This window comes from Diadema setosum, chromosome 4 (assembly GCF_964275005.1).
Source record: "Diadema setosum chromosome 4, eeDiaSeto1, whole genome shotgun sequence".
NCBI classification, from domain to species: domain Eukaryota; kingdom Metazoa; phylum Echinodermata; class Echinoidea; order Diadematoida; family Diadematidae; genus Diadema; species Diadema setosum.
The window spans coordinates 16,472,470-16,493,796 of record NC_092688.1 but is presented as its reverse complement, the minus strand read 5'-3'; the positions used below and the strand labels follow the sequence as shown (position 1 = coordinate 16,493,796).

General features: G+C 40.1%; 1 protein-coding gene across 1 annotated transcript in view; it reads right to left on the bottom strand.

Annotated features, from left to right (window-relative positions):
- The window catches only part of LOC140226949 (paxillin-like), a 119,958-nt gene that overhangs the window by 2,251 nt on the left and 96,380 nt on the right, over window positions 1–21,327 (bottom strand). Inside the window, exons 3-9 of the mRNA XM_072307379.1 lie at window positions 19,001–19,308; window positions 18,114–18,259; window positions 7,250–7,394; window positions 3,036–3,240; window positions 2,203–2,508; window positions 1,536–1,709; window positions 340–570 (exon numbers count right to left, since the gene is read on the bottom strand). Of these exons, the coding sequence (XP_072163480.1) occupies window positions 340–570; window positions 1,536–1,709; window positions 2,203–2,508; window positions 3,036–3,240; window positions 7,250–7,394; window positions 18,114–18,259; window positions 19,001–19,308 (1,515 nt within the window). The remainder of the gene's footprint in view (window positions 1–339; window positions 571–1,535; window positions 1,710–2,202; window positions 2,509–3,035; window positions 3,241–7,249; window positions 7,395–18,113; window positions 18,260–19,000; window positions 19,309–21,327) is intronic.

Here is a 21,327-nt window from a genome sequence, read left to right as displayed (position 1 = left end):
TATGAAAGAGCATGTAATTTTAAGAAGGATTCAACGTTTATTTGATGAAAATTGGTTTTCAAATGGCTGAGATATCCAAAAAAGTGCTAATAATAAAAGGCGACATGCCACAACTTTATTAGGATCTCTTTGTTTCACCTTGTTTTTGGATATCTCAGCCATTTCAAATCCGATTTTCATTGAATAAACTTTTGCTACCCCTTAGAACTGCATGCTCTTTGACATCTCATAGAGTGGTTTCTGAATATCTCGCAAAACGTCAAAAGCTAAATTCTCACCTCGACCAGAACTGTACACACCCTTTAATTTCCTTTTAGGGCAATGCAATGAAAGACTTACAGCACAGACAAAGCACTCTGGATGCCACTGGGCGTTTAGGGCCGTGATGAAATTCTCCATGATGGCGCGGTTGCAGCCGCCGCACCGCGGCGCAAACATGTCGAAGTAGTCGTCGCGGCAGTAGGCACGGCCGTTCTTCTCATGGAAGCCGTCCTCCCCAAACGTCTTGCCACACTGGGCGCAGAAGAAGTGCTCCGGATGCCATGTCTTGTCGAGGGCAGTCACACATTTCTGAAGGATGGCCAAGAGAAATATGATTGTAGAAGACTGACTTCACTACAACCATGAATTTTATATCACGCAACATATTACAAAAGCATGTTACACATAGACTTCTTAGCTTTGAGGACTTCAATATGAAACCTATGCCAGGGTATGATCATTTTTAGTGATATGGGATTCTTTTTTTTTTTTCTCATACAGAGCTCCTGATGTTTTTCTTTTTTTTTTTGCTTTTATGTATGCCAAGACAAAGGATCCAATGTTTCAAGCTATTACACTGTTGGCGCCCATACACAATGGGAATTTTATTGTAAACTGTGACCTTATTTTGATTTTGAACACATATTATATCAACTTCAGATAATGCTGACAAAGTCTGTGTCTTTGTTTCCCTTCCCAATCCTTGGATACTGCAACTCTCTTTACCAGCATTCACAGCAGCACCTCCTTCTATCTATGGGTGCGTTCAAGCGCTCAAAAGCGAAATGAACCAAAGGGCACCATACCGAACTGTGCTAGATTTGGAGCATTCGAAAGCTCTGTGGAGAAAGCATACCTCATGAATTATTTTTAGAGGGGGTCACACATTTTGTAGCAACAGGGTCAATCACCTGGTATGCTTAAACTACTTACAGATTTCCAGAACAAAGAGAATGAATGCTTTGCATCATGATGTACGTTACATGCATTCTCAAACATACAAACTTTTGTATGCTTTAGGGCCACTTTTGGCGCACATCGGGAGGTGGTCCAATTTTAACTCGGTTGGGTTCAGTATGGTACACTTTAGGAGCATTTGAGCGTTCCTCTGGTGCTGTTATGGTACGGTTCAGTTCACTTTAGGAGAGCGCTCAAACGCACCTGTATTGTTGATGGCAACAGCCCACTGCAACCCGTTTGTTGCAGTAAGGAGCTGCACCAAAACTACGACTGGTGGAGGAAAAGCCAGAATGGAGGCAGGTTAGGGAGCTTACGTCTTTGATGGGGCCATGGCAGTAGGCACACTTGGGGGCGAAGAGTTCATGGTAGTCCTCCTCACAGAAGGCCTTTCCGTCCCTCTCAAAGAAGGTCTGGGAGCCCAGGAGTTTGGGGCACCTGGCACAGACAAAGTGTTCCACATGCCACGTCTGGCCAAGGGCCGTCACGATCTGAAGAAGAATTTTGGGGGAAGGGAAAACAAAATCTGGTGATTGCTATTTGCAGTACCGTACCAACGATGAAGAAAAAATCTGTCCCTGAAAATAATTTGTTTTACCTACTGAAAATCATTAGAAATTAAAATTCCCTTTTCTCTGATTATGTCAGAGAGAGTTAATGGGAATAATGAAAATAACTTATGAAGAATGGAGAAAATGCTCCTTTGTGGTTAATGTGAATTTAATGCTGTATGGGATATGAGAGGCTGTAGATGCAATAATTTCTCATTTAAAGTGAATAGGATTACAAAATGGTCTGTCTGAGCTATGCAATGTCATACTGCTACTGTATCAACAGCTTTTTGTGAATTATCTTTCATGCTAATTTTTGCGTGTTTTAGAGAGAGATTTAAGTTCTGATATGACATAATGAAGCTGGACAATGAATGTTCCTTTGGAGGGAGGGGTAGGGAGGGTTGGAGAGAGGGGTAAAGGGGGAACCTACCTGCCCTACAATAGGTTTCTGGCAGGCGGCACAGATGCCCTTTGCCATGGTCTGCACCCCTTGGCGGCTGACATCCGAGTGGAGGTGGCCTAGCATGGAGTCCAGCTGGCTGGGCTGGGAGGGGGCATAGCCTGGTTGCGGGGCCTGGCTTGGGGGCGGGGCTGCCGGTGGTGTATTGTTGATGTTCACCAGGCTGGGTGGTGGGTGGGCTGGCTTGGGGGGAGGGGTGACTTTGTGGGGCTGGGCGTAGGCGGGTTCTTGAGGTCGTCCGTAGGAGTGGTTACTCGTGGTTTCCGTTGGAGAGAGCTGTAAGGAGTAAAATGACGGTAAACTGAGATGTAGCAACACACAGTCTTTGCACAACTCCTTGGACTGACCATGAAAACACATATGACATTCTTTACATGTCTGTAGCATTATTGAAGTCATTTCCTGACTTCAAATAAATCTCAAATAAATCATTTAAAAATCACACAATGTTTTCACTTACAATAAATGTCACTCTGGTTTTTAGTTATTTGTTTCCATACATACTGCAGCACAGATGATCAGTGTATCGTGCACAGTGATTTTACACAATGGTCTATGAGACCAACACTGATAGCACTTTACACTCACTATCGATGAATGTACCATGAATGAGACATTACAATATGGCACATTGCTCTCAATCGGCATTTGTCTTCAACAAAGCAATGTTATGTCTGGTCGCATGATGCTATGTAAACCAATCAGCAAACAAGATTTCATTAACGAAACATATGAACACTACTACTCTTCAAACAAGGTGGAATATTGCCATGACAACCAAATGAGCATATCCTCTGTTCTACCTGGAAGTCGGAGAGGGAGGCCATGAGGTCATCTAGCTCCTTGGTGGCTGAGGAGGCGGTCCTCATGGGAGGTTGGCTGATCTGAGGCTGGGTGGGAGGGGGCGGGGCATGGTTGTCGTTGGTCATCACCCTCCCCATGGGCTGGCTGGGTGGTGGTGGCTGTGACTGATGGGTGTAGCTGGTGGTTGTGCTCTCCACAGAGTAGCTGGATTGGGGGGAGGGAGTAGAAGAAGGCAGAGAAGAAAAGATATACATGTATGTTCCCTTGAGTCTTAATCCACAGTATCAAATCAACCATCACTGAATATCTTTAGCTTGTAATATCAAGTACATAAAGAGCTCTTCCACTCCAGTGATATATCTCTGCATTTTTAGAAATGTCTGTTTTGATACTGACCATCATCAAATGCAGCAGATACTAACAAATCAGGGCAGAAGCTATAGTTCAGGAAAGGATATATTCCTTGCATTTCTTCATCTCATAAAGCCAATTTTGACGAATAAAAAAAACAACAACTAGTCTCCTGCAAGCATACATGTACGATTTTGATAAAGCATCTACATTCTGAATATTGAACGCTGCAACGCAAGTACCACTTGCATCTTCACACCAACCTGACATACTGTACATCTACTTTTATTTGAAATATTTCCCTTTCCCTTCTCTCTCCTTCCTCCTCCCCCCCCCCCCCCACCCATCTTCTGGCTTGTCTTAAAGTGTATCTGTACTCTGAAATTCAAATTTGAGGGGTGTAGGAACATGTCCTCGGTACCCTAGAGAAAATTCTTGCTCATCACAAAAAGCATCCTTAACTGGGAAATATAAACTTTAGAAATCTTCACACAACGACAGACACCTGCTGCATTAATAGCCAGTTCACTTAATATTAGCTGTGCAAAGCTTGATGGCGTGTGCATGTTTTCTTTGCTTGCATCTATCTGAAAACATCTGTATGTACTACCTATTATCAGTATCGCCTTGCTTCTTGGTACATCAACAAGCATAGGGCCTATGTGCCTTTCCAATGCTTGGGTGCAATAGTTGAATTTTCAACTTTTAAGCTTTCCACTAACAATTCAAATCTCTTGAATTACACAAAATGTGGATTAAAAAAACTTTAAACGGCACTCCATTCTGCCAGTTTGGCAGCTAACTGGGATTGGCTCACAGGCCGAACTGCCAAGGCTTGGTTATGGCATGGAGCCATCAGGTCCATGGTAACAGTACTGTTTATGTTCAATAAAGAAATTATCATGTCTTTTTATTAACGAGCAGAAAACAAATGACTATTGATCACCAAATCCTCTATTAGTAGAATTCAGAAGGTTTTTCACAGTTCAGAGTTAACATACCTGCAAATTTTTACAAGTAAACACATAGTTTTGCTGAGTGTGAGACAGCAGGAAGTGTTAGATTGCTATGATCATGCTGTCCAACTTGGTGGCTCTCACCCAACTCCAACATGAGGTTTCAGCATCATTTGATATTTGTCTTGGCATATGACCTCTTAGCATATTTCTTTGGAAATGTGATTCCAATTTGGCCATGAAGTGATAGATGAATCCTTTAGTATGCCTGAGTGAACATTTCAGAAACACCACTGGACTGCTCAGTTTTCTCTTTTAGGCCAAAAGAAAGAAAGGAAAAAATCATGTCATTTGCAATGATTTCAAGGGGTCGTAATTGACTAGAGACTACTTTCAGACATTTTGTCCTTTTTCCTAGGCTATTAACATGTACATTGTAGCTTACGATCTGCAGGAATACATACACTTGCCTTCTTTTATGTAGCACTCTGCTTTTGTGGAAGTGTCCACTTGGACGGGGTCAAGTTTTCCTCTATGGACTGTTGTTAGTGTGTTTTCTTACTCTTCATCATGAACATTTCGCTCCCACTTCAAAAAGACATAGATATATTGGTTGCTACATGTAGCACATTGTTCTTGTCTGTTGCACTGTAAGGGACTTTGTGTGTGTGTGTGTGTGTGTGTGTGTGTGTGTGTGTGTGTGTGTGTGTGTGTGCATGTTCATATCACTCACGGGAGGGGAAAGGTGGGGAGTGACAGGGGAGAAGGGAAATCGAAAGAAAGTACGGTCTGCTCAGCAAGCCGTCTTCTACCTACATCAGCCAGCATAAATAATTATCACTGTCATCACTAATTAAACCATTTTGTCCCTAGCCCAACAGTCAGAAATATGACCATAATCACTATTCGATATTATCACCTAAAACGCCCGCCTGGCTGCTAGTACATGTACTACCAATGACAGCACAAAGCGGTAGGACAAGTAGCAAAACTTCCTTCAAAGTACCGCAGCAAACCTTACAAATGACCGATTCTAAAGTACAGACAACAACTTGACAGAACTACATAATACTCTATGTCGAAATGTAAAGAGAGAGAAATCGTACCCAAAGAGATATGAGAAACGACCGAAGCTGAATGAAAAGTAAAAAAAGGTTTTCTCCGCCCAGCCCTGCCGCGCCTTGCAATTTCGAGGGTGGCCAAACCAACTGTATGGTACGGGAATCTGATTGCATGGACGCCCGGCCCGCTGGCTCTCTCTCGAGCCGCTGAGTCTGCATGGCAACAAATGCTGCTGCGCTGCTGATTAGGCTGTACCATGGCCTGGCAGCACCCAGCTGCGTACGTACATGCGTCTGCGAGTTGGAAAAGTGACACCGAACATTGAAGTTTGTACAGAAAGTTATCGAACTACGCAATCCAATGCTACGATAAGGTACACGCTGTAGAAGGCTACGATAGTAGAAAAACTAGTCTAGATTATGGCGCCTGTGATTTGAAGCATTGGGGGACTGATCGTTTTAATATGATATCTTTGTATAGGAGCAAACCTCACACTCTCAGACATTCTCAGGGATACCACGAATGCAATAAACTACTACGTCAGAAAATGCAATTTCTGGGCACAGATACACTTTAAGCAAAGAAGACGCTACTGCCTGTAAGCCAGCCCACTTTTAATAACAAGTTTGGATCACGATTAGGACAATAGGGGTGCATTGCAGCTGAAAAAGGAAGAGTTGCATGGTGAAAACTATAATCAGTATATTAGACCTCTTGACACCTTGTAGAATTTTTCCTTTCATAAATTCTCATAATACAGCAAGTGAAATATGTCTTTGGTGTCAAATAAATCCATGAATTTTCAGTGAGAAGAGGATAATTTATCTAAGAGACCATATACTGTCAAGCAAGAAATATTCCCAGCATGAAATTTTCATGAATTGGAGCTGAGTGACTTTTTTGCGGGATGAAATTTTCACGAATTGCCACTGGCATCCAATGCAAGATAGTGTGGACAAGAACTTTTGCATGCATTTTAATTTTGCAAATCTTGGCTCTCGCAAATTTCGCAAAATTAAAATGCCCGCAAAATTGTCTGGTTTTACAGTAAAGGAGTATGTTGATCACAAATATTGCATTTACTATAGCAATAGAAAACTTAACAAGGACTTTTTTTTTTCTGGAGATAATAACAACATTTTAAAAGGGAGCATAAACTGTTGCAGCAGGAATTATACTGTTTGACCAGAGATGGCAAAACAATTTATCTCCATGCAACTTCTTTTCCAGTAAATCAAGTGAAAGTTTTGCAAAGGTACAGTTCTATTTCAGTTTTTGTTTAGTACTTCCTATCTCACCCTAAAAGGACCAACAGTTATCATCAATATACTGAATGCAAACTGATTTCACTAGACCCCTTATTCTTAAGAATAATTTGTATAAATCAAAGCATCTTGTTTCACCGCATCAGCCTAACCAAGCTATGTTCTCTTGTATCTAGGTGTCTAAATAAGTGTGCTTGTTTGAGACACAGCTGATGTCTGGAATGTAGTATCCTGTTACTGTGCATTGAGCAAACAGTTTGGTGTAAACACTTAATAAACTCTGAGACATGTATAGAAAGTTCTTGGGAGTATGAACACACTCTTTCTCACTCAGAGCATACTGTAAAAACAGAGATTTTTGCACAAAGATTCGCAAAAGTAACAGGGCACACAAAAGATTTTTTCTACACAATGCATTGAATGCCAGTAAAAATTTGCAAAAGTTTAATGCCGCAAAAAAGGTCGTCAGCTCCAATACATGAAAGCTTTATGTCCTGAATGTTTCTGGTTTTAAAGTAAACATAGTTTTTTAACTCCATGTTGTAAAGAACAAGTACTGGTATCTCAGGTGTTTGTTACCTGGCAGGCGTGACCGTTCCTACGAGGTCATCCAGCATGTCGTTAAGGTCGCTGACTCCTCCTCCGCCGCCTCCTCCAATGTTGGGCCTCGGAGGCTTCACCAGGCCCGCGGCTGGGGGTGGGGGCTTCGGAGGTGGGGTGGAGGCTGTGAGTTAAGAAGAGATGCAAGAGTATGAGAGAGGGCAAGGTAGAGTTTAAAAAAAAATCAACAACATATAGATACTATGGGCATATATACTGTGAGTTATGTACTTCTGCTGAGCATCTCACATTTTACAACTTACTGTAATTCTAACATGTCAAAACATTAGACTTGGTTGTGTTGATCTTATAATTAGTCAGTCAAGGCAGCATCTAACTATAACCTACACCTGGGGCCCTCACATGCACTACATGTCTACATTCCCACAGTGTGAGTGTTTTTTTTTTTCTTTCTCAATCTTGACTTCAAAGATCCAGGTGTGAACAGACGCAATAAGGTATACATACAAAGAGTATTGTACAATGTATATACCGTACATTTATACACACACATACCCACGTGTAGGCCTATAAGCTGGTTGTTTCAAATAGTGCAATCAACTTTTACAGCAGTCTAATCACAACGATCCCTATACACAACATATACTACATCAGAGAGATTGCTGTACAGGACACATGTGGGTTAGATGCAGGAATCGCATCGAATTCCTTTATAATGCACAGGCTAGCTGTCAGCTTTCATTCTGCGCTGTGTTTGCATGTGTCCACAGCACTCTACTTTTGACATGCAGGGATGCCACTGGTCTTATAAGTTATGTACAGCACATATCAACAAAACAGATTGCATTTGTAAATTGACAGCCTACTTGGGCAAGAAAAAGAGAAAGTAAGTGGGGAAAATGTCCTTCAAGAAACCATGCACACTAGTCATTCCATTCATATCACATGATATTATTTCACTCTTTTAAGTTTAATTCATATAACAGTCAAGAGGAGATAGAAGGATCAGACAGCACTGAAGCCTTTTCCCCGACAAATAAAACCAAAACTGGATGCTCAAGCATTTCAAGTGTGTAGGCTGTCATCGATACCAATCCTTTTACCCATTGTTAGCATACAAGTGGTTTTCATATACATGAAAAGGAAATGGATAAACTGTTAGCTCACACAAAGCGGCAAAAGCTCATTATTGCACTTTTAGCAATAGCTGCAGTCATGGTTAGAACACACAATACCAGTTTCACTCTGAAAAGAACAGTTCGATTTCCATCGCAAAACAACAAACGACAATCAGCATAAGTGCGGTGAAACAATCAGGAGGCAGTATTAGGGGAATTTTGGGTGTCAAAGACGCATACGTGTAAGGCGCCTAGACATGGAAAGGAAGTTGCATCATTTTGTTAGTTATCAAACACGAAAGTTGCAGGCTTTTTTGTTTTTACTGCATACAAACATAGCTACACTAGTTTTACACTGACACATCTTGAATGTAGTTTGATGACAATTTCTTGATCCGCTCAGCAGAAGTCCAGTGAGAAGATGTGCTCTCTCGGAAGGAAAGAAAATATCTCTCAAATCACTTGCATGAGACTCAGAAGGAATGATTTAGCCACAAGGTATAAAGATCCCAAAGGTCCACAGATGTTGACGAGAGAAAAAGATCACGTGCGTCGATGCCCTGAAGCTAAAACAAGTGAGCGATGTGATTCAGGCAATCAATGTGGTTAGAATCCCCAAGCAATCTTCGAAATGATTGCCGCTATATGTGGAGTGATCAAAGAGGTATGACCATACCAAATCCTGATGGAATTCAGAATCCCTGAGGCTGGGCATAACATTTTTAGAGAGCGAGAATCAACAGGCCAGTCAATGTGCGAGGAATTTCAAAAGTGTGAGTAAGCACAACAAGAATGCATATATGTAAAATTAGAGAGAGAGAGCCTTCTAATGGAACACAGAGCTCCTACACGCCGAGTCATCCAGCAACTAATGGTGCCGCGGTAAATCACAGCCGCTGTGCAACGCCACAAATCAACGACCCGCCTTAAATGTTCGCGAGACAAGACGTGCACCCACAACACTAAATCACCATGAGAATGAACCAACGGGGGTCACAGCCCAAGGAGAACAAGAAATGCAAGCATGTAGACGGCACATCTCTTCATCAAAAAACTTTGCAGAGTGAATCATTATTGATCACTTCCAGTAACGAAGGGAAATCTTTTATTACCGCGAAAGACAAATGACAGGAAAATCCAGTTAGGCGATAAAACGTAATGTCAGAAACCACACTTTCCGCTGCTGCTAGGGGGGCTCATTACACCATTATTAACTTGATCTCTCCGTCTGTCCCTATACATCTCTTCCCAAAGAATTGGAGAGTAGCCATACCAATGATCTTTGTCAGGTTGCATTTTGCCATCAAGATTTTTTCCCCCCCTGCCATTAAAAACCCCCTTCCATAGCATATACTATAGAAGAATTGTTAAAAAACAGCAAGAAATATCTGAATTATTAAAAGAATGTAAAAGGAAGTGCAGGGAAAGCCAGTGAAATGTTTTGAGCATTAAAAGAGGCAAAAACTTGAAGAAGTGCCAGATTACATGAATGGCAAAAAAAAAAAAAAAAGAAGAAAGAAATACACACAATATGTCTTTTCAAGAACCTGATCAATTGATTGATACCCTTATATCCATCTGATCATACATGAGTTGTAAAATGACAACACATAGAACCCAGTTTATCTTGTCATGCTATCATTTTGACACAATATACAGTTGTACTTCCAATTCAGCCAAGGATCTGACAATGATATTCCGCCATTATCAATGTTGACGTGTGTATTGATACTTCATGGCATTGTACTGCTACAATGGCAGCCAGCTCAATTTAATAGTTATGTTTGTGTCATCTTCGAACAACTTCATCCATTAAAGCACATTAGCATGAATAGTTGCCACCAGCTACACTGTAGATTTGTGTCTGATGTCAAGATGGAAAAAGGTCATCCCACTTTAATCATTCTAGGATTTTTGTTCAGTATAAAACCAATACTTTTCACGAATTGTGTATTGCTTGGAGGTTTAATACTATGTACTTGGTGCATTTTTTAGATAATATTCCAACTTTGGGACAAATAATGTTAAAAAAATCACAAAGTATCAAATCATGCACACTTTCACATCACATAGGTAAATCACATAGGTCATAAAACTTTTGATTCAAATTTTCAACCAGTCTCCACAGGATATCTATCTACTGGAAAGTTGGTTATACCAAGCTTTAACATGAAAGTTGAAATTGAAGCTGACACATGATACACCTTACATTAGACAAGTGTTGGAGATGTTTTCATTTCCTCGTTAGAGTGCCCCTTTAAGGATGGGTGATATCCACATCATTAGATTTGGAGCATGGTTCTCAAAACATTATTGGTGTCCCCTGCCATATGGCTATCCAACAGACCAGGATATATGCCGACGCCAACCAATTACGTGGGCTTTAACGTAATTAAATGTGATGGGCCGACAGGCGAGGGCAGTGTGACCTATCTAAGGCAGGCCGAGAGGGCAGCCTCTGGGACATTCATCACAGACTACTTCACTTGAACAGTGAATGAAATGTTGGATGGGGAAGAGGGAAAGAGGAACTCAGACATAAGTAATGATTATGTATGTGTGCATATGGGGGGGGGGGGGGGAGATGTTTTTTTTTTTTTCTTCTTCTTCTTTAAACTTTATAAGGGAGGGTTTTTCATTAACACTCCAGTCTATTAAAGATAATGCTTCTGCCAGAGCATGGCATCAGCTCAGATTATACAAGGATCTAGAAGCTGCTGCTGCTGCTCCTACATTTGTGCATTCCCTACTAGGATGTTGTTACCATGACAACTGCCTCACAGGAAGATGGGCCGAAGTCACAAGATTCAGTAGACATTTTAATGCTGTCAGGCAGGGTAATTGGTACAACTTTTTTTTTTTTTTTCTTTAAGGGGGGGGGGGTGGAGGAGTTGCTCACTCTTGAGATGTCTGTGAGTAGTTCCACAGTTTGCATCACTAACAATTGTATTTGTAAGGACATTTTTTTTTTTTTACTTTTAGAACCTCAATGTAAGATGACAGTTCCACAAATGATAAATGGTTCTTTGGATTTGTGTATGTTTGGGAGGGGGGTTGCCAGGGCTGGCATTCAGTCAAATCTTTGTGGTATGCAAGAGAAATATGACTCTTCAAATGTGAGTGTACAATAATGTATTTGAAATATTCTTTGTTTATATATGAATATTTTTCTATCCCCAAAATATCCACACCATGACAGGGCAGTAAAAAGGGAAAGCAAATATTCTTGTGACCACATAATACATGAGTGGACTTTGCCTCTTGGAAGGGGAGCACTTTAATAGACATGAGAAATATAACAGCAGATCCTTTCATGGGTAACAACGGTGCCATTTCATACAGAAAATGAGAGAAAAAGAAGAGAATAAAGACAGGGGGGGGGGGGATAAGAAGGGAGAGAAAAAGAATCGAGCACACAGAAAGGTGTGAGAGAGGGGTAGAGAGCAGTATACCGAGGATGACTAATTCTTGAGATGCTACAGACGTGCCGGGGCAAACATGAAGTTCGGCACGTCCTCCTCTCCCCTTTTCCAGCCACAAGAATACACCGGGAGGACAGGGTACAGGGTGGAATTTGGACCGCAGCCTTTTCTTTTGGGGGTACACCACGAGCCTTTCATCAAATTACACAGCCGCAGCTCCTTTTGCAAATAAATTCATGTCTACACAAACTGGCCACATGAATCAGAGATAGAAAAAAAAAAGAAGACAGATATAGGAAGAGAGAGAGGGGGGGGGGGGGGATACAGGGAGAGATGATTACAGAGACGGACTGATATGGGAGAGGAGGGAAAGACACAGAAATAGAAAAAGGACAGAGATATAAAAAATAAAGAGAAATATATAGATAGACAGACAGATAGATAGATAGATAGGTGGATAGATAGATAGATAGAAAGATAGATAGACAGATAGATTGATATATATAGAGAGAAAGAGAGGGACAAATATAGTCCAGGATTGTTGTAATATTCTTTTTTACTTTTCCTGTGATGTCTGTCGGGTAATGAATCAGTGACAGTGTAGATACATGAAAACACTGCTGATGGGTTGCAGATTAGAATGCAATATCACATGGTAGAACATTATGTCTCTGATTTCCATTTTAGTCCTCCGGCATTTGATGACTACCGTAGGAGCATGGATGCGATCGCAATCTCATCTTGGAATAGATAGAGAGGATGAGTCGGGCCAAAAGCTGCCTTGGCATCCATCATCAAACTATGTCAATACCACGGGTGCAGGAGTTAATATTTGTGGGCCGGATTAAGAGAGCTGGAACCGTGGGGGTGGGGATGGGGGTGGGGGTGGGGGATGTTTTCCAGCCATAGATGAAACTGAAGCTGCACAGTAAAAACAAAAGCAGGATGAGCATTAGGATACATTGTATGTCACATTGCACATTGAAACACAACAGCCAATGTTAATGTTCAACAAAATTGGTATATGTGGGTGCTGGCAGTCATGCACAGTGTAGCCAATGTAAGCTGAAGAAAAGAAAGGATTTGAGAGATAGAAAAATGTCAGCCTCTTACTGAAATGGTTGCCAAGATAAAAATGTGCCAAAAGGAAGTCACACAATCATGTCAAACAAAATAGGGCTAAAGAGTTTGAAATATAGTGAGCTGGCGGGGGGGGGGGGGGGGGGGGGGGGGGGGGGGGGGGGGGAAAAAGGTTAATTTACTGAGAGCAACAATGGTACAACAAATTTTCAATCTTTACAGCATTTTTAAACTCAAGAGAATGAGTTGATTTTACACAAGGTTAGTTTTGGTAGACTTTAAACTGCACAAATTTCTCTACTGTGGGTCTACAATAGTCATTACAGTATACACATTTCCATTAAGTTATTTTTCTAAGCGGTGTAGCAGTGTGCATAAGAGCAACCTCTTCCACAATGTTTGTAGTATTTATTAACTGAGAGCAACAATGGTACAACAAATTTTCAATCTTTACAGCATTTTTAAACTCAAGAGAATGAGTTGATTTTACACAAGGTTAGTTTTGGTAGACTTTAAACTGCACAAATTTCTCTACTGTGGGTCTACAATAGTCATTACAGTATACACATTTCCATTAAGTTATTTTTCTAAGCGGTGTAGCAGTGTGCATAAGAGCAACCTCTTCCACAATGTTTATAGTATTTTTCTGGGAAGCAACGACAGGAAAAATAGACCGTTCAAACACTCATTCAGACAGCTCAAGCAACAACAGATGAAAAACAAAGTGACCGCATTCATTCTGTTTGAATAAAGCCATTCATGCCAGCACAACTGAGTCAATAGAACTAAAGTCACCTTGAATGTGGCTGAATCCCACATTCATTTTATGATACACAAACACTAACACAGATGCAGACAGATTGAAACAGAACAAGGCAATAGTCCTTTATTTTCTCCATGGAAGGACATGCACATAATACAATTAGCTTTCTTTGTCCAAGCTTTTGAAGAGACACAAGATCTGTAAGAAAAATGGCAATTACATGGGTCACTGGCAGTTAGTATGTAAACATTTGGGAAATGTTGAGGCGTAGGCTATCATATTTTTCATGGAATATAAACCAACTCAAGGCTAGGGAACTCTTCAAAAGAAGAGAACAGCATATACTGTGCAAAGAACCATCTATTCATATTCTGCAGGCATACATATATTTTTTTTTCTACATGGGGAAACAGATAATTCACTTTCCTTTGAGATATTTCACTTGTAATGATTGTAAAGACATACAAATGTCAAGTGTCGGCTGCACGGTTTTGATTTGCAAGGTGCTTTCTGTAACATGAAATCTCATTTCACTAGAAGGTTGCTGGTATTAGTATTGATGTAATTAAAGATAGAAAGGTAGGAGCAGTCCCACAAGAGTTGTATGTTACATGTCTGAATAACTGTGGCATGAAAGCCTTATTTTCTTGTGTAGCATGCAAAGTACCATGTACAATGCAAACAAAATACAATGTATTGCTATCAACACAAGTCATAATTTGTCCAAAGGAAGCAAAAATTTGGTTAAAAAACATGAACATTCCCGGAGGGGAATATACTATCTGACACCGTATTATGGACATTGTATCTAGCACAATGCATTTTTACTTTTTAGTATATATAGGAGAAAGTCAATTTAGAGTAACTATACAGAGTACGCATGCAAAGCTCAACAATGGCAAATGTTGGTCTTTCCTAATTGCTATTTACAGCTACACTTGAGTGATATGGTGTATTTTCTGTTTTGTTTTGGTTTTTCTAAGAAGGATACTTCAAGCCTCTAACTTTTGTAATCATATACTGCCCTTTTAAATACTGGATATCAATTTCAAATTCCAGCAAAATAGAACGGCCTATGTTTGCTAACTCTGTTTCCCTGAATAGGAATTGATAGAATAATAAACTAAAGGAACTAATAATGAAATATATGAATATTGATGTGGCAATCACAAATACAAATAACATATAAAGGGGAAAAAATGTAGTCTCTGGTGTTCTCTGAAAGAAAACAGGAAGCGTCCTTCATAAATGGAATGCATGGTCAGTATACGATTAAATCAAAATTCACATCATTTTTATGTTGATACTGGTTTCTTTTTGTTTTTGTTTTTTAATGAAGGAAAGTGCAAATGTAGGATAACTTTCATATACTGTATATGACTTTCCTGAGTTAGACGCTGGTATAGATAGGTATAATAAATCTCAGAAGAGAATGGGAAAACATCACCCTCTCCAAAGGAAAGCAACAGGTTGTTCAGAATGACAGTAAAATCACATGATTATGCCACATTTAGTTCTTGGATATTGGGGCGTTCAGTTATTTTTCAGTGTTGTTAGTTTGAAGAATACATTCATGGGCCACAAATGCCCTCACGAATGGTAAAAGTTAATGCGATATTGTTAAATACAGCCTCCACAAGATGGAATCATGTACTGGAAAATTGGAATAAAAAAATATATGTCAGGGTTACTCATTCGAGTTTAAACAGCAAACAAGAGGACAATATTTGCCCAGAGGTGGGTGTATATGGAAAAAGAAACTCAAATTAGGAAGCCACAGCCAGGGTAAATAATGACGGAATCACATCTCAAGCACATGAGACTTAATCTTTTATTTGCTAAAGTGTAAACTAGAGTTTACTCCCCCCCCCCCCCCCATAAAAAAAAAAAAAAGTTTTCCAAATAACAAAGTCTATTGGGGCAACCCACTAATACTGTTATTGTTCAGCAAATATTCTTTTATGGTAGGTATATCTGCTGCTGTGACCAGTTGCATACAATATTTTTGAGGAAGTATGTAATATGATCAGCTATCACATACTTAACACATTTGCAGGGAAAATAGAACCAGACTTTATACCAACAATGCTCCTTGAATCTCTTTCTCTCTCTCTCTTTTTTAAATCCAGCATGGGTGAAACAAGAATGATGCCTCAACGTAACAATGGCAAAATGTTCTGATGCTATCTTTATTTATTTGTTTGTTTTTACTTTTTGGAGGCTGCATTGCTTGTTTGCTGTATAAAATCAAAAGAATTAATAAAACAAGCAGCTTCGGGTATTTCAAAATCACACTCAGTCTCCATGTGTGAGCTTGTGGGTGCATTTAAGAGGTTATGAATTCTCCTTATGAAGTCACAGAAGCCAGTCACTAGACAACTGTATAGTGTGAGAAAAATCAAAGTTGAGCACTGCATCAAGCTGGCATTATTATTATCATTATCATTATTTTTTTACTAGTACTAAAAGAAGGCAATCTTAGGACTTGGAAATAATTCAGTCATGTGTACCGAGGGACTTGGAGACCCAAATGAGCCAAGAAGATTCCAGATTTGAAGTTTGTGTGATACTCTCAGATTCTAAATAAATTTGTCATGAAAAAAAAAGCATGGACCCTCACATTTGATATTACATCTCTCTCTTGTTATCTTATTGTCATAGACTGGTATCATCACAAGGCTTGTCTTTACTGTAAAAGTATGTTCCTGTACTTAATGTCTTGATTCCGCGGAATTAAAAACAGGCGAAACTCTTCTTTACCCGGCCCAGTGCAAAAAATTAGTCACACGAAAATATCCACTTTTACAGTATTTGTGAAGACACTGACCATCGCGGTGGGTTCTGTAATGATAGGGGTAAAGATATTCGTTTGTCTATGAAGAAAATTATAAGTGAGACGTACAACGTTTCGCTCGCTTCTGCTAAGCTTCGTTGGGTACAATGAGACACGGCGGCACGTGCACGCAGGTTATGAGGTTTCTTCGTGAGACAAACGAATATCAGTACCCCTATCGTTGTGAATGTCATTACCCAGCATGGCCAGGTACTCATTTATACTCCTGGGTTAAGAGCGACATATAGGAAGTAAAAACAACTTGTCCAAGGATTTGAACTCGGGACTCTCCATCTGACAGTGAAGAGTCTTATTTATCATAACGCAGTGCCCCCCCCCCCCACCTGATTTAGAATGAGAAATTATCAATTTAATTCAGTTAACAGGAAACTACCCAGAAACACAGATTACTAATCAACCATTTGTTACAATCCAATCTTCTGAGTCTTACGAAAACTAGGACAAACAAGCACGAGGCTACATTAGCATGACTACAAGCATTTTCAGCAACTTGAAGTATTCTTTCCTTCTATCGGCGCACATCATAGGCATACTAGAAGCAAGTATCACTGTACAAAGAAATAGATGTGCTTTCGCATGACACCAGACAAGAGTCAGGATAGCAGAGCCACAAGAGAGATAGTGACATTTCCACACATTTTGAGGAGTTTATAAGGTAGCGTGCTTGAGTGCAAACAGAGCAAGAGTTCCCTTGTGTTAGGCTTTTCCCCGGAAAAAAAAACGACAACTTTCCACCGACAGAAGATTGTCATTCATTATTATGCATCCCCAAATTTCAGCCGGAAGTAGTCACAACCTACCATCTTCAGCACCCAACTCAAGCTTGCCTAAAGCACAAGGTCAGACATGCAAATGAATAATGGAGGGAGGAAAAAAATAAAATGTCAAAACAAAACAGAGCAAAGAATATAAACAAACAAAACTGCAAAAATTGGAAATAAAAAGACCAAATAATCTTTTGATAGCAAACATTGAGCAAAAGCAGGAAAGATTTTTCTCCCTGGCTGAAAGCTATCTCTCTGTGCAGATGTCTCTTCTTATAAAAAGAAGCTCAAGACTTGATTTTGATGTCTAGGGTTGATGATGACAGATGGTGGGGGGGGGGGGGGGAATGGAGACAAGTTGCTCTTTTGTGTTTTAGTCCACAGTTAAAGAATTGGGGTAGGATCTTGCAGTTGACAATATGTTATGCTGCAATTAATTATTAAAGGGAGGGGGGAAGTAGACATACATGGATTTGGGGGTTGGGTGTATAATGAAGAAAATTATCTTTGTAGTACATTTTAGTCAAGTATATACTGCCCAAGGTTTTTTTTTAAAATAATTTTTATTAAAAGCAATTTACGGGTAGGGATGAAAGGCTGAACACACCAATGTTTTCAAACCCAGGACATGATTGTATACTTCAGCAGATTAGCATTACAAATAGTGTAAAGGAGGGCTGGTAGCAAATTCTTCTTCATTTACGATTAATATGCACATGTAGCACACGAGGAGACAAAGCAAGATGGATATTTTATATATATACAGCGCATATCCATGTATAGAAAATTAAACTGCAACAACGACAAAAAAGTTTGTGACACTCAAATATATGTTTTTCTGCCAGAAAGTCCAGTGCCGGTGGTTGCCGTACTGTACTTACAGTTCTGGATTTGTGTGTGCGCTGCTTCCAATTCCTGGAGTAAGGTGTCCAGGTCGGCTATAGGCGGGGGAGCAGCCATCCTGGTGGGTGGGGGCGTGGTCTGGTACGTACTGTTCTGGTAGCTCGCTGTGGCGGCTTTGTCGTACCTAGAGGAAGAAGAGTAATGTCATCGGCAGGCTTGATATTGTATGCCTTTGCTGGACAGAGAGGGCGATGTTCCAACTGCACAGTTTTAAATTACTGTCAAACAAGAAATGCTTGCGTAAATTTTAATTTTGCGAATTTCCCAAGCGGCAGCATTTGCAAAATCAAAATGCATGTGAAAGTTCTTGCCTACACAATATGCACTGGATGCGGTGGCAAGTCCCAAAAATTTTATGCTGCAAGAGGGGCCGTCGGCTCCAATTCGCGAAATTTTCATGCCGTGAATATATCGTATTTTACAGTAGGGGGACACACAAATAACAAAATTGCTCGACAAATACAGAGGAAATCTTCCCTAAATTCAAACTTTTTCATGAAGACATATGTTTGGGTGGCAGACATTAAAAATGTTCACTATTTCTACCACCGGGATTTCTAGTAAACTTACCATATGGCTGTAAAATTTGTCCTGAAACCAAAAAACTGTAAAACCAGAAATGTTCACAGATGTGAAACTTTCACAAATTTCGTGAGGAGCAAAGGTGTAGGAATTTAAAATGCATACAAAAGTGTCTGCCTGCACAATGCATTGAATGCCAGTGGCAATTTGCAAGTTTCATGCTGCGAAAAAGGCCGTTGGCACCAATTCATGAAAATTTCTTGCTGCGATTTTTTTTTTTTAGGTTTTCCAGTAATTCTTCCCTACTAACACAACACTGATTTGACTTGATGGACCTTGGTACCTGAATACTTGAGGCTTGGGTAACACTGGTGGAGGTTGTCTGCCGTTGGGTCTCGTCCGGGCCGGTTTGGGTGGGGGTGCACCACTCGCGTGGTGGTGGTCGGCAGAGAGGGGTGAAGTAGGCGTGGCAGGCGATGCGGGCTTGTAGGCTGTGCTGTACGTGGGCGACTGCTGCGAGAATGAGTTGGTCTTTATGGGCTGGCTGTAGATGTGCGTGTTCGGCGGGAGCTCAACATGCTGCAGCTCGTACAGGGGCTCGGAGTCCGCTTGCTGGATCGTGTATGACTCGTCGTGGTTCGGTCTCGTGCCCTGGAAGAAGAAGAAGATGGACTGATGTTGTAATATGACCCCAGTTGCAATGGCATTTGCCGGAAATTTGACATATCAAAGCCTGTGCTCGTTTTGTTTCTGTCAACAGATCATAATTGATGTGTGGGTATGGTAGAAGGTTTCCTTTTTCACATGGATACAATGCACAGTGGATTTATCATGATTCACTTTTGATAGAAACCAAAAATGTAAGTATGAAAAGAACACTATAAAGATCATTAGGTACAAAGAGTAATTCTTTTGAAAATGAAATCAAATGGGATAAAGACTTCATGTCAAGGATTTCCACACTCATGAAGTGTTATTGAGAATGTGCATGCAAAAACTATTTATAAGCTTCCTTTTCATGTGTATAATCCTATCTCGCCAAATTCCACTTTCTACTTTGCAGCATTCAACTAGCACTTGATGGACAAAACATTGTATCTCTTTACTTCCTTTAAATCATACCACGAAAGTGACTCTAGAATAGAACCTCTAACCACAAAATTGAACTGAAAACACACTGGCTGCATTACCAGACATATACAGTACTTCCAAAACTAACGTATCAAATTCAGGGAGATTTCGAAGAACAATCAGTGAGACACGCAAGTGTTACAGGCATCTCAATGGTCAAAAAAAAAAAAAAATTCCTGAATCAAGGGAGGCTTTTAAAAATAATGCACAGGACAGATTGGGTTGGTGAGAACTGGATGCATGAGTTTAAAGGGATTGTACAGTTTTGGTTGAGACCTAATTTCAGGTTTCCAACATTTTTTGGTGAGATAATGAGAAACCTCTTATGAAATATGAAAGAGCATGTAATTCTATGAGGAATTCAACGTTTGTTTGATGAAAAACTGGTTTTGAAATGGCTGAGATATCCAAAAACGAGCGATTCTAATAAAGTGTGGGACCCACACTTTCTTATGATCGCTTTGTTTTACTTTGTTTTTGGATGTTTCAGGCATTCCAAATCCGATTTTCATCAAATAAACTTTGAATTCATCTTAAAATGGCATGCTCCGTCCTATTTCATAAGTGTTTTCTTGGTATCTCGCAAAAAGTTAAAAGCCCAATTCTCATCTCCACCAATACTGTACCATCCCTTTAACTTTGGAACTGTTTAAACCCACAAGTGCAGCGAATTAGTTTTAGACCATTTCTTAAGTTAAACGAGAGCATCCAATTCTCACTGATCCATAAAATAGACCTGTGCATCATAAAATGGGCTCACAGATTCATGAAATTCAACCCTTTTTCTCCCTTCATGCGCCAGTATACCTACAATACTACACGAGGCTTGAGCCATGCGTTTGGATTTTACCAGACGCATTGCTCAGTGTGGATCAGTAAAAATCAGTGCATAGTATTTGACAAATCAGATTGCAGCAATTCTAAAACCCATTTTATAAATTCTCCTCCTAATACATGAAGAGACACGGAAGTTTGAATCAAGCCTCTTGCTGAATCAGAGATACTTGGCAGTTCTGTATACATGTACCATATCATTCATGTCTAAGTGTACTAGAGCGAAGACAATGCAGTCTTTTCTTTTTGTCTATTATCTAGCATGATTTATCATAAGTCCACTTTAAGCAAATACTTATGTACATGTTCTAGGTGTTGAGTGCGTGGATATATTTCATATGGTCACAAAAAGAAGCACTTGGAAGTACTTACGATGAGCTAACGACTACAGAACCGATAGCTCAATGTCTCCTCCAAAGGAACGCAAACCAACATACGTACATGCAATCCAGTGGAGGAGGAGTTGCATGGGAACCTCATAACCTCATAACCTCATAACCTCATACCACTGTTTAATAAAAAGCATAACTTTTAAAATTCTGCGGCTTGAATGTGTAACTTTTATGAAACTTTCACTGTTGACTTCATTCTTTGTGAGAAGATACCTTAACTTGCCCACGATACAGACTTCCTCTGGGAATAACATGCAGTCATCACAGAGAGCGCAACATTGTTGATGACAATGAAGACAGGATATCCTCCCTA